Source organism: Megalobrama amblycephala, linkage group LG14 (assembly GCF_018812025.1).
Source record: "Megalobrama amblycephala isolate DHTTF-2021 linkage group LG14, ASM1881202v1, whole genome shotgun sequence".
Lineage (NCBI taxonomy): Eukaryota > Metazoa > Chordata > Actinopteri > Cypriniformes > Xenocyprididae > Megalobrama > Megalobrama amblycephala.
The window spans coordinates 5,401,321-5,414,900 of NC_063057.1; the positions used below are offsets into that span (position 1 = coordinate 5,401,321).

The 13,580-nt window shown below is 41.2% G+C and overlaps 1 protein-coding gene across 4 annotated transcripts in view; it reads right to left on the minus strand.

Annotated features, from left to right (window-relative positions):
* scube1 (signal peptide, CUB domain, EGF-like 1) overlaps window positions 1-13,580 on the minus strand; it is a 101,546-nt gene that overhangs the window by 25,806 nt on the left and 62,160 nt on the right. For 2 of the 4 annotated variants that reach the window (XM_048157190.1, XM_048157191.1), the window contains exons 7-8: window positions 9,720-9,809; window positions 2,757-2,873 (exon numbers count right to left, since the gene is read on the minus strand). In XM_048157190.1, coding sequence (XP_048013147.1) covers window positions 2,757-2,873; window positions 9,720-9,809 — 207 coding nt within the window. The remainder of the gene's footprint in view (window positions 1-2,756; window positions 2,874-9,719; window positions 9,810-13,580) is intronic. The other 2 variants (XM_048157192.1, XM_048157193.1) reach the window with 1 other exon arrangement.

Consider the following 13,580-nt stretch of genomic DNA (forward strand, 5'->3'; position numbering starts at 1 on the left):
TCATTTGCTTTATATTTCCATTGTAATATTGCTGGAGAGCACAAGTCTTTCACAGACATGGAAACACATAATGCATGGTTGTATATTTCTGTATAAATAATTCATATATATTAGAAAGTCACCTCTGAGCTCTATTAAGCCTGTTAGGGGTGTGTCCTATACCGCCAGCCAATCAGCATTAAGTCAGAGGCATCAGACCATCAACTCATAAGTTGATATCGATGATCAAAAGAAGCTCTACAAACGCTGTTTACTTACACATGCTCCCTAACTGAACAGAGACGTCTAGAGTGTCAGATCTAGCATTCACAGCTAGAGTCTAATGTAACATCCTTGTTCTTATTTACTAAAGAACTTGATTACATGCTATTTTAACAGAGTTCACTAACAGGCAGTAATAAGCGGTCACTGGCACAGCACACCTGTGATAATTGACCCAGAAGTATGTGTGTGAGTGCATGAGTGTGTGTGATAAATGGCATGTCGGTGAGCAGATCTAAAGCCTTGTGCTGGATTTATGAAGGCAGACCCCTCGGGCGGGCCTAATTATTTGGGCGGGTCACAGCCAAACCAGACCAACTTCCATGTACGAACACAAAACACCTCACGTTAACACAACACACCCCTTTAAAGCCATCCTATTAAAACTCACCAAAAAGTACCAAACCGAAAAGGTTTGCTAGTCTTACCTAGTCTCCCAGTTGGTTTTAAAGAGGTTTCAGCTTGTCAGCTGGTCATGCCACCCAGATAAACCAGGTAAAGACAAGCTTGTCCACGTTCACATTCAAAAAAAAAAAAAAAAGAACTTTCACTGTTGTTAGTTTTACTCAAACTATCACATGTTCACATTACTTAAAAACTCATGTAACTACATGAATTTAATTTAACTGAGTTGTTTCAACTAAAAATGAGTATTGTTAGCTGTACTTAATAAGTGTTTGTTCAGTCAACTTAACATTGTTGAGTGAAACGCAGAAATGAATGCTGACATAACTAACTGGGCAGTGGATCTGTAGTTCCTAGCATGCTTTGCAAGGGACTGCATAAGGAGAGGTAATTTAGGGATTAAAGTGTTATTTTATGTGTTTTTCAGTAAAGGGAAAGTTGTTGTTAGTTTATGTTCGTGTTTAATGTTCAGTTGTTATGTTGGACATTTAGAGGAGTTTCTATAATGTTTTTGAATTTTGTGATTAGCTTTATGCAGAAGAGTGTCGCCTGTGTTTAGGCTGTGAACACTCATATACGCATGTTTATAGGACGGGATTTCCACACTGAATTAAATTGAGTTTGTTCAATTAGTTTTTTTTGTTTGAGTGCATTTTGTAGGGCAAATAGTTATTTTTTAAGGTTAATTAAGCCACTAAATGAGTTCACCTTACGTAATATAATTTTAAAATAAATTTAACATAACATTATTAAGTAAACTGCACATATAAATATTATGTAAAAGTGACAAATTCAAATGATTTGCATTTACTCAAAGGAATTTTGTCAGCTTTACTTGAATTTCTTTTGTTCATACAACTAAATTGTTATTTGTACAGATTACTCAATAAAGTTGCATGGAACCACTTGACACTGCTTTTTTTTTTTTTTTTTTTTTTTTTGAGTGTTGGGACACCAACACATACAAGCTTAAAAACATGCAAACCAGCAGTGTTTTTTTTCTCTCTCTCTTTCAAGCAGGTATACCAGATTTATAGTACTTTCTGCATAATTACATAAATTAACATTTCTACTGTACAGTATTGATGACTCATCTTGCACTGGGGGGTGTATGCTAATTTTCGTCCAATCAAATGCTTGCTTTCAGTAGCAGATCATGCTCTCAGCCGAGATGCAAACTAAAGCCACTTGGTTATTTATTAAAAAAAAACAACAACAACAACAAGCCCTTCAATATGTCCCACCTAACCTTCCCGTTTCAACAGGAAGCATCTTTTAAAAAAAGAAGCTCTTTAGAGGTCTTCTAACCTCAGGATGGCGCTCTGCGTGTGTGTTTATATGTGTGTGTGGTTTTGTATGACAGTCTCACTAATCAAACAGTGGTTGGTTTGTGGAGGCGTCTTGCTGTATGGCGCAGATGGGGCTGTTTTACGCACATACGTGCTACATTCTCTTCCTTCTTGAAGAAACGGTCACATGACCACACCTCATCAGTATGGCAACCTCCCAAGGGAAATGAAAAGAAGCCAATTTCAGACACATTCTAGTGGCATGACCCACAGGTACCCATTCACACACTCCTTCATCAAATTCAGGTAGAACAGGAAGCGATTAATCTCAAAGTGTGCAGGTCTCCTGGACCGTAGTATGGTCAGTGAGTTCTTGAGTGTGTTTGTTTAGAGAGAACCCACCATCATCCCATGCCAAGATCGCTACGCGGCAGTTTGACTTTGAAACCCCTGGTCATTGACGTCAAAGCTGGAATTTCGGAAGGAGAAATGCTTCGCGGCCAAAGCAACAACAACACAACAACATCACCGACCCATTCTACACGCCAGGACAAACGGACGTAAAGCCATTTGGTCTTGGCTTGGGATCACACACCCCCACACATCCGCCGATATACCTGACCATTTTGAGCAAAAGAATTCATCTAATAACGTGTCTCCAATTTAATCCGAGCCTTGCAGTCTAAATACAGGAAATCTCAAATTGTTCCCTGACATTCAGAAGCGCACAGAGGGAGGAAATCAGGACATGCTCCGTGCAACTTTAAACAAGTCACACAAACAACACGCATCTTCACTGACCTTTGCAGGTCTTGCCGTCGGGTTGAAGGGTGAAGCCAGCCGGACAACTGCAGCGCACCCCGGTGGCCGTGTCCTTGCAGGTGCGATCGCAACCTCCATTGTTCACCGCACAGGTCTCTGGGTAAATAAACACACAGGATGGGACAGACAGAGGAAGTAAGGTAGCATAAACACAATTAGAAATCAATTTTCAACAGTTTTTTGAAGGTACTAGACATGGTTAACTAAGAACTAAGTGAGGATGTGCAGTTGATTTGAGAGCTAGGCTTGACCGCAACTATTTTTGGGGGGGAAAGGTGCAAGTAAATAATGAATCCCAATGAATGCAGTTGGTAGTTTATAAGGAATCACAAAACTAGTACAGCACTTTGACCTTAGAAGATGACAAGGTTCGTGACAGACATAAAACAAATACTGCGCGAAAAAAGATAACACCATCCCTCTGCCTGTCCTTAAACCAAACTAAAGACTTCCTTGGCTACTTTGTCAGTCAAAATGTGAAATAAAAAAGACAAACAAAAGAAAAGAGTCTTTTCCTGAGGATAAAGTTAATAGAAGGGAAATCAGAAAACAGACAGCGTTTCTGAAGGTGGAGGGTGGAAAGCGGAGGGTGAGCCGGTTAGTCTTGTCACATGAATGACTGTGGAGAGAAAGTCAAAATAAGCAGTTAAACTGGAAAACATTGTGTTTTACTTCCATTCAGATGCAAAGACTGCTATGGAGGCATGAATATGAACATTTTTGTTTATTAATATCTAATATTTAAATACTCAGATTAGAGTTCCAGCTGCTAAAATATCTTATATGTTATGCCATCGCACATCCATTGTGTTCAAATATGAAACATATCAATTTATTGACCATTTTATGCAAAAAAACAGCCACATATTTGCACAATGAGACAATTTAAAGTTTTGTCAGTAGCCCCGCCCACTGTGAAATCTCATTGGTCCAAACTCTCACTCCACAAAACTCTATAAAACATCAGATAAGCTCTGATTGGACCAGATTTCCTACTCATAATCACACCTGGTTAGTGTACTGTGTCTGATTCTCCGGGTCACATTGGGAGCCAAGATGTCCATTTGGGAACAGTTACGAGATCTTGTTTGCTTTTGTTGACCACACAGTCAAAGGCAAAGACCCACAGGCAATTTGGTTGAGGACACAAAAGAGTAAAGGCATAGAAGATCTCCATCTTCAACAGAACATTTTTTTTTCTTTTTTTTCTGTGGGATGGGGGGAGTGGGTGAAGAGGCTTTCTGTTAATGATTTATTAAGCATGTCAAAGACCCTGTTATTAGAGTCTAATGCTATGGGCTTTTCAACTGCTCCAAGAACAGCTGGACTGTCTTTTGCCCAGGGACATGTACATGGGATGCGTGTACGCACAAACAGAGTTCGATTAAGTTAGCTGTGAACAGGGCCATCGCCAGAACATACAGTATAGAATGGGGGGGCATTTCATTTTCATAGGGGGGGCACACATTTTTATGATCCGAGAAACAGACTTTCACCAAAACAATAACATCTCGTATTATTAGTTCTATATTAACACCAAAAAAACAAGATAGTCCATCCTACAAACTACACCAAAGCCTTTTGCATTATGCCTATACATTTCGTAAACACGAGGCACAAAAGCTTTTCAATTCCTCCAACACAATGATAAAAACGATACATACCAAACAGCAATAAAATATGTACATCTGTAGCATACTGATGTGTAACAAACACTTTGAGTGTACACTCACCATTAAAATAGTTGGAGGAGGCGGGTCTCTGAGTGATAGTCATTTATAAATATAACCTAATTATGTTTCAAGTTCCATTTTGTGTAATAATGCATTAATTATGAATTTTCTGATTATAGGTGGAGGGTGAACTAACACCAGGGAAAGATCCCTTGAAATAATTTCACACCGCACAACCTCTAAACATAAACACTGCTACAAACCACTGTTAATTTTATCAGATTACATACTAGGGCTGGGACAATACTGTCGGTTCATCGTGATTTGTGGATCATTTCTGATATTTTCCAAATGCAGATGGCGCTCTAGGCTATTTTTTAACCACATGTTCAAATGCTCATGAAGAAGAGCGCTCGTGCATTCGGCTGAGTCTGAGAAAGTACTTGCACCTCAGAATGATTAATGTGAACAGCCCACTGAAAAAACCCTTGTAATTCACTTCAACCTTTTCGAACTTTATGAATGATTATTTTATAGAAGGAATTGGAAGGAAGCAGAGTATGTCTGTTTCTAAAGCACGCAGTGCCATCTGCTGTTGAAAACTAAGCTCAGAATCAATAGAGTGCCTCAGGGATGACGCATTTTTGTAGGCAAAATCCGGAAGCGAGTTAGCATTTTAGGACTTCCGGTTCCAACGCCGTAAAGTCAATGGGTTTTTTGAATGGGTGTTTGCTAAATCGCCTGAAATAAGGTCTGTGGTTAACAAAGCCTCTAAATACTTTCACGTTTTGATCTATGACATAAAACACACCAGTTATAACCCACTTGTGATTTTTTAAACTTTTACTGTGTCGTAAAATCGGCGGTGGCTAACAAATTGCTAAAAGGGACTACTTTCTTTGGCAGGGACTTTAGACGTCATCATGACAAACAGGACATTTGGACAGCATTTCTCATGAAAAAGTGGAAAAGTATTAATAACAGCGCGGATCATAATCAGCGAGCATGTTTTTAAATAAAAGCTTGGTGGTGGCGACGTTGATCCGCGACCATGGTGTGCTGTAGTCCGTTTATAGCCTACTGTTAGCCTTTTATATCTGACGACTTTATTTAGGCTTCAAAATCTATAAATGTTGTGTTAACTTGTAAAGATTATCTTGATAGACAAAACGTGTAAGTGTCATAACCCTTTGTTAAACACAGAGCTTATTTTCTGCGATTTTCCAAAAGTCTATGGGAAAAATGCATAGGCTTTCAACCGAGGGAACCCTTGCGCCGCTAACTTCCGGGTTGGCCTACAAAAACGCGTCATCCCTGGGGCACTCTATTCGAGAGGGAATTGCGATACATATGGAAAATATCAGAAATGATCCAGAATCATTTCTCGATTCACGATGCATCGATGTATTGTCCCAGCATGCAAAGGGCACTCCCTATATAATCACTAAAAGCTGTCACTCATCTTAGTTCATCACGATCTCAAGCAGTTCTGTTACAACAAATGAAGCTGACTGTGCAATGAATCTCTTATTCACGTAATTGTTTGTTATAATGAGAGGATATTTGCAAGCGTGCAAAACCACTCACCGCTCAAAACGCCAATGCTAACTTAAAAACCTCTGGTTATTGCGTACAAGAAATCAACAGATATGTTTGTGATTGGCTACATTTCTCAACGCTGCAAAAACACGTTGTAAACAAGTTGCTTCGTTATGGGATAGCCAAATCCACAGAAATAAGGTTTGCTGAATGACCATACGATCATGCCCCACAATGCTCCCCCCTTGTCGACGGGCCTGGCTGTGAATGACTGCACCAAACATCGGCCCCAAAAGTTCTCGAAAACGGGTGTGGTAACTCTAAATGGGCGTGGCTTTCTGATTGATGGATTTGTATGTTTATATATCTCTCCACAGCGAAAGATGATGATTCCTCAGACATCTTGATCCCGGGCTCCTTTTGGCGAAGGGCCAGATAAAACTAAAAGCACAGATGACTGGAGAAACGTCCCACTGCTGAAAAGAAGCCCTTCTTTGGGAGGTAGAGGAAACCACACAGACCTTCCACACATCTAGAGCGTTGGTGCCTACAAGAACTTTCAGATAAAGTGGTAAGTCCAGACTTGAGTCGAGAGACAGCTGCCCAGAGGTGTGTGACGTTTATTTGGATCATGCTCCGGAGGTCAACGAATCAGAGATCAGCCCCTTTCCACATGTGCCCGACACATGGCAGTTTATTTAGATCAAATTCCTTCAATTCCCCCCTGCTGCTAAGTGACCACCTTTTAAAAACACCTCGTGTTTGGTGTCTCGCCTTCTCTTCTTCTCCCGTCTCTGGGTTTCCCATCATGCCTGGGTACAATAGCAGCTTTCTTTCTGACACCGACTTTCCAGTTTAATATGTCAGGATTGGTCACATCCTGGTGCTGTTGGCCCCAGCTGTGACAGAAGGGCAGGATGAGGCGGGAACACCGAGTGTCAAATCTAGCGTTCTCCTGTGGCACAGAACACACACACTTGCACAAACACTCACATGCAAAGCCGAGCTACTCGTGTGAATCTGTCATAACGGGCCCATTTGTGCATTATGAAACTTGGAATATGATCTTAGACGGGTGAAATAATGAGGTCAGTGAGTTGGTGATGACATCACATGTGACTCTCAAAGCTCTTCACAACCTCTCCATACAGTTCATGGTATGATCTAGTGTGCATACGTACATGTCAAAAAGTGCTACAAATATACTGTATAGGGAAGAAATGAATGAAATCTCAGCTCAAAGGGGGCAGCAAACTCAAACTCAAACTGAAATGAGGTAGAAACAGAGGAGAGTTATTAACATTTGGTCTTTCTTCAGTGCAGCTACTACAGGGAGGAGAAAGTAATTCATAAACCAAAGACACTAAAAATCAAGGAAAGTGATAAAGGGTGAAAGACAGTTAAAAAAAAAAAAAAAATCTGCATCTTCAGGTTCCTGGGTGTACCTAAAACTGTCAAAAGCAACCAGTAGTGAGAGATTGATTATAAGTTGGCTAAATCTAGAATTGTTTTTGTCACAAACATAACTTATTTTTAAGTCATAATAATAATTCACCACTTATATGATAAAAACATACTTATATTCTTTAGCCACAACCAAAAAAACTAGCCTTCTATACCCCATAGTTCAAAAAAGGTGTCTGGTCTGTCCTCCCAAATACTTTACAAACAGTTTTTCTGCCATACAAAGGCAGATCTGACCACATCTTGGCTTTGGTTCATGAATTCAAGGATAAATGGCTAAATGGCTGATATATTTCTGAGGTTCGAGTCTGTGTGAATTATCTTCTCTCTCTTAGGAGAGCTAACTGTAGCAGATGGACTGGAAACTAAAAAGTTATTATGCATTTCTGTTCCGCACCCTGAAACAATCATTCCCCCATTAAAGACACATTAAAGTCAACACAAAATCAAAATTGGCCCTATTTACTTTCAGAATATATGTTCCTGGCCTTAAAGGGTTAGTTCACCCAAAAACGAAATTTCTGTCATTAATTACTCACCCTCATGTCGTTCCACACCAGTAAGACCTTCGTTCGGAACGCAAATTAAGATATTTTTGATGAAATCCGAGAGCTTTCTGTCCAACTGATAGACTACATTATCACTATTAACATTATCACTGCTTTCAAGGCACAGAAGGGTCGTAAAGACATTGTTAAAATAGTCCATGTGACTACAGTGGTTCAACCTACGAGAATACAAAACAAAAATAACGACTTTATTCAACAATTTCTTCTCTTCCCTGTCAGTCTCCTGCGCTGTTGACGTTGTAAACGCCGGTTCAGTATTGTGCGATGCCGTACACTGATGCAGGAGCTGGCCAATAATGAGCCGCCGTTCTGACGTATAGAACCCGGAAGCGTTTACAACGTCAACAGCGTAGGAGACTGACAGGGAAGAGAAGAAATTGTTGAATAAAGTCGTTATTTTTGTTTGTTTGTTGCACGCAAAATGTTGAACCACTAGTTGCATGGACTGTTTTAACAATGTCTTTACTACCTTTCTGGGCCTCAAAAGTGGTTATGACATTGCTATGTATAGGGAGGTCAGAAGCTCTAGGATTTCATCAAAAAATATCTTAATATGAATTCCGAAGATGAACGAAGGTCTTACAGGTTTGGAACGACATGAGAGTGAGTAATTATTGGGTGTTGAATAAATGGGTAAATTTTGGGTGAACTAACACTTTAATGTGAACGATTCATCAATGCACACTATTATTATATTAAAAACTGTCCAATAGAAAAGCTCGCTTTGCCTCTACAACTCTCTTTTTCAGTCAAGGGGTCAAGAAATACACATCTTTCCATTGTCAACCATTTGGTAGTAACAAAGCATTGCATTTTTTTGTATGCAACATATACATGATAAAAAAAAAGTGTCCATTTTGGTATGTAACACCCATTTTCTCATGACCATTTGTTAAAATCAAACCCTACATTTTTCTCATAGAATCGTGTTTAATCGGAACATTACGAAAGTAAAACAGGTTTGTCATTTCATGTTAACTTTAAAATAGGGAGAGCGTGGAGACATTTCTAACGGTGAGCAAATTTACAGACGCTAAGTTTATGGAGTGCAGATGACAGAAGGTAAATGTGGTGTTTAATTTTTAAGAACACATACTATTAATAGAGCGTAAAAAATGATGTCAGGCAACTTCTGCGGTGGTTCACCACAGCCCACAGCATCTTATGATGTGGAACGGTCTGGACCAACCCTCATGTCATTCTTCCTCCATAAAATTATCTGGCCATTATTTGTTCAGTATTCAGCCCACAAATGTTCCTCCAGTTCAACTAATCATTGTCTAAAACGGTCCAATTACAGCTAAAGTTGAAGACATAGAGTGAAATGTTTAACTGGAAAAGTGGGGATTGGTTTATTATCCAGTGTAGAGCAATCCAGTGTTGTTTTTGTTGCCGTCTTTGGAAACGGGAGTGGATGGAAGCGGTCAGTTGTTAGTTGTGTTGTTTTTGTCAAAAAGAGAGAAGAGGCGGCGGCTTTGAAGACAGTTTAAGGAGAGAGCAAAAGGAACCTTGTCATGTTTGAAAGGACATTTCTCTAATTTGTAGGAGGGTCAGACACAGAAATATCGAACCACTGACCTCAGGGGGAAGGGCAAAGGAAAGGAAAGCAACTCAAACAAACTAAAGGACAGAAAGAAACGAGGGGGTAGAAGCACAAGCGCCATGGCAACACATAGAAAGAGGAAGAAAAGAGTTACCCATAAGTAGACGACGTTTCACCCGCTTGTCCACATCAGCTACTGACGTGGTATTGAATTCAGAGCTCTCAATTGCAGCCTCATCTTTCTCTAAAACACAAGTGACAGGGGACAAACAGGGAGGAGTAGGTTAATGAGAAGCCCAATGTCCATCGCCCGCACAGACAGCCCCGCTACAGGCCGACCCGCCTCTGGCGACACGTGGACGCCTGGACGCGGGCTGCCTGACCACCTTGGCGTTTGAGCCCAAACCAAAGCCAAGAGGTGTAAAGCCATGAAGAAGCGCAAAAAACCCTGTTAGAGTGTTAATCACATGAACAAATAGAATAAATAAAAGTATATCAAGATCTCCCGAAATAAGAGGGGGGGGGAGGGCGAACATGGGGACATGGGAGGAGCTTAACAAAAGAGGGACAGGGATTGAATGGGGGGGGGGGCTGAGACTGACAATAAGAAGCTGTTTCCGTTGTAGTTCGTCTTCCATATCAAACGGCCACTTGTTTACCTCAGTGACAGAGAGGACGAGCAGTGGAGGAGGGAGAGAGAGAGAGACAAGGGATACAGAAAAAGAAGAATGGATACAAGTCAAAAGACAAACTGCATGATAATGAGATGACGACAAAACAGGACACTCGGTGACAGAGACGGAGCTGAAAGGAAGATGACATGGGAAGGATGGAGGTCTCATGGTGGGGTCCATGAGAGGAAGGTGGGGCATGCCGAGAGGTGGATGAATGACAGAGTCTGGGGCAGCGCTGGTTGCCTGTTTGTCTATGGAACACATTACAACTGGCTTGGACAGTCGAGTCAATGCAGAAAACCACTTTCCGAGCATAGGGATTTGCCAGGTGAGTGTTGTGAGGTGGGTAATGGCTTCTGAGCATGCACATACAAGCACAGAATTGGTGTTAGAGCGGAAGGGGCGGAGCTCTGGGCCAATCCTGAATGGGTGGAGGGCCAATCAGGATGTGGATGCTTGCCTTGAAGGGACAGTTCACCCAAAAATGACAGTTCATGGTGTTCCTAACCCGTTTGGCTTTATTAGATATGTTCACGCTGCTTAAATGAAAGGGGACAGAGACTGTTAGGCTCTAAGAAGACAAAAACGCACCATAAAAGTAGCCCATGTGAGTTGATAGTGGTGTCATATGACAGTGGTGTGATGAAAATAATAATTTAATCTTATGGCGCTTTTCCACTGTGTGATATAACTCGGCTTGGCACGGCACATTACGGCTAGGCTCGCTTTACTTTTGGTTTGCTTTTCCACTGCAGTTTAGAAAGTGGGTGGGATTATAGAGTGATCATTATAGTTGCGCTGCCTCTACTGCTGTGGATCTGCTCCTCGGCTACCAATGAGAGGAACGTCTGCACCTCATCTACTGACCACGATACAGCCATTTCTTTTTTTCGAAATTGCGTTTGACGTTATTTAAAGCAAGTCGTTTAAAGAAGTCGTGCGAACAAATGATACTGCGGTGGCTGTTACTGACTATTTAAATCTAGCAGGTTTGGTGTCTCGTGTTTCAAATCCAATGATGCTGGTTGTGACGATTCTCTCTGACCAATCAGTGATTGATATCGGCTCGCTTGGAACCGGAACCGAGGTGGTACTATTTAAGTGAGCCGTACCATGCAATACTGAGTGGAAAAAGTGCCATTATTTGCATTTGCATACGTTCAAATATGGTGCGATAAGATGCATCACACCAGGTTTAATGTCATTGACATGGCCAACATGTACTGGTGTGCCATATTTGAATCTACGAGGTCAAAATTTTGAAGCCATATTATAACTTTGTGTGAGGAACGGGACAAAATTTAAGCTGCTATTTGCTGAAACTCATCTTATTTGTGTTTGCATACATTCAAATATGACATGTCATATTTGATGATGTGCCATATTTTAACGTAAAAGTCAGCCGACTAGTTTTATGGTGCTTTTTTGGAGCTTGACCGCATTTATCCCAATTTACTTTCATTGTATGGAATAAAAAAGCAGCATGAACATTCTTCCTAACATCTCCTTTTGACGTCATACTTTGGGTGAACACTCCCTTTAAGATCAGGCACTGAAAGTCTGTTTGTCCTCCCCTCTTTAGTCACAGATTGGACTAATGTGCGTGTTTACAGAAATCTGTCTGGACTATTTGTGTGTTTATGATTTGCATGTATACAGACTTGGCTCTGACTGGCCTCTTTAGAGGACTCCACCAATCAGAGGCTGGAGTGAGTGTGATGTCACAGAGAAATTAAATAAATAAATAAGCAAAGGACAAAATAATCAATAATCCACTACCTCTAATGTGACTACAGTAACCATAAAAAGCACAGGGGTTACTATTAATATTTTTAACCAATAAAGAAGGAAAAACAATGAAATAGAAAGATATTTCACACGGACAAAATCATGCAGGCGAATGACAGCTCGTGCGTTAGTGTGACAAGACAGGAAGTGAGCCGATAAGAGCAAAAGAAGAAAGCGAGAGTGCAGGGCAAAGGAAAACATGCAACTGGCACGAGGAGGAGGAAAGAGGGACGATCTAAATGAAAAAAGAGTGACAGATGAGAGAGGAGTGGAGGCCAGTTTTGAATTGTTTAGTGACTCTTTTTATTCAGGGTTGCAGATGGGGGTTGGTTCATGCTTGTTGTGGGGGACAAGGACGAGAAGATGCCACTGGCTGGCTGATTTCAGAGAGGTCAGGCAGGGGGCGGGACTGGTGTACAGATTGGCTGGTCAGAGGGGATGTTGTTTTCTGATTGGTGGGGGCTCTACCGCTGATCAGGCTGCAATTGAGAGGTGTGTTTAACCCGTTTTACCCTTTCTTTCTTGCATTCGTTAGTAGATTTGCTTATAAACCACTTTATTCCAGTCAGAATCACTCTTTAAATTGCAGACAAGACAGGCAATCAGTAACTTTCACCAGAGAAGCAGGAGGAAGAGCAGGGAGCCCATGAGACACGAGCGAAAGGGGGATCCTAAAGGAGCGCTAAACACAGGGAAAGACCAGACCCACACAGCACAGCTAAACACACAGACCACAGCGAGGGTCCAGGGAGACAGAGAGAGAGGAGGAAGAAAGGAGGAGGGAGACAGGGATGGGGTGGGAGCAGTCTCTACACTCCTCTTCTGGTCCCCGCGGCCGTTTGGTGTCGCTCCGTGGAGGCTGGAAAGAAAGAGTTGATTGAGTTTGACGGGAGAGAGTTTGGCTCCGGGCTCTAAGCTGCCAGAGAGAGACGAACCAATCCAGTGTACGGCAATCAGCAGGTACAAAACAGACTTTTGTGTTTATGTTTCTGCGGTCAGTGGAAATGTGCGTGTACTGTGTCAGTTGACAGTGTAACCCAAAACATGATTGGTCAGGACACAATCGTACAAAATAAAGCTGCTTAACAGTATCGTGTTCATTTAAATTATGGCAAATGATAACTATTTAAAGGGATAGTTCACCCAAAAATCAATATTATGTCATAATTTACTCACAGTCATGTTATTTCTTAATTACATTCAATAGCGGATTGGAATAAGAATAGCGGATTCGTAAACACCTGATTGGCCATTGTGTTCACGCGCTCAACAGATATGTCTGTGATTGGCTACAATGATCAACGCACGGGAGCGTTTGAAACGCTTTCAAACGTTCTAGTATGTAGGGCCCTATAATTTCCGCGATCATGGAATCGCGGAATCCAGTCATAAAAACGGAATTTACTATATAAAGCGGAATGTCACGGAATTTGCCAAATTTTTGATGAATGAATTAAAAGCAGGTCAGTACACGTAAATTAAATCGCGATATAGACTAGTGACTGAATATTAAACCGCAAAAATCCTGCATGCTTGTGTGACTCTGAAATGAA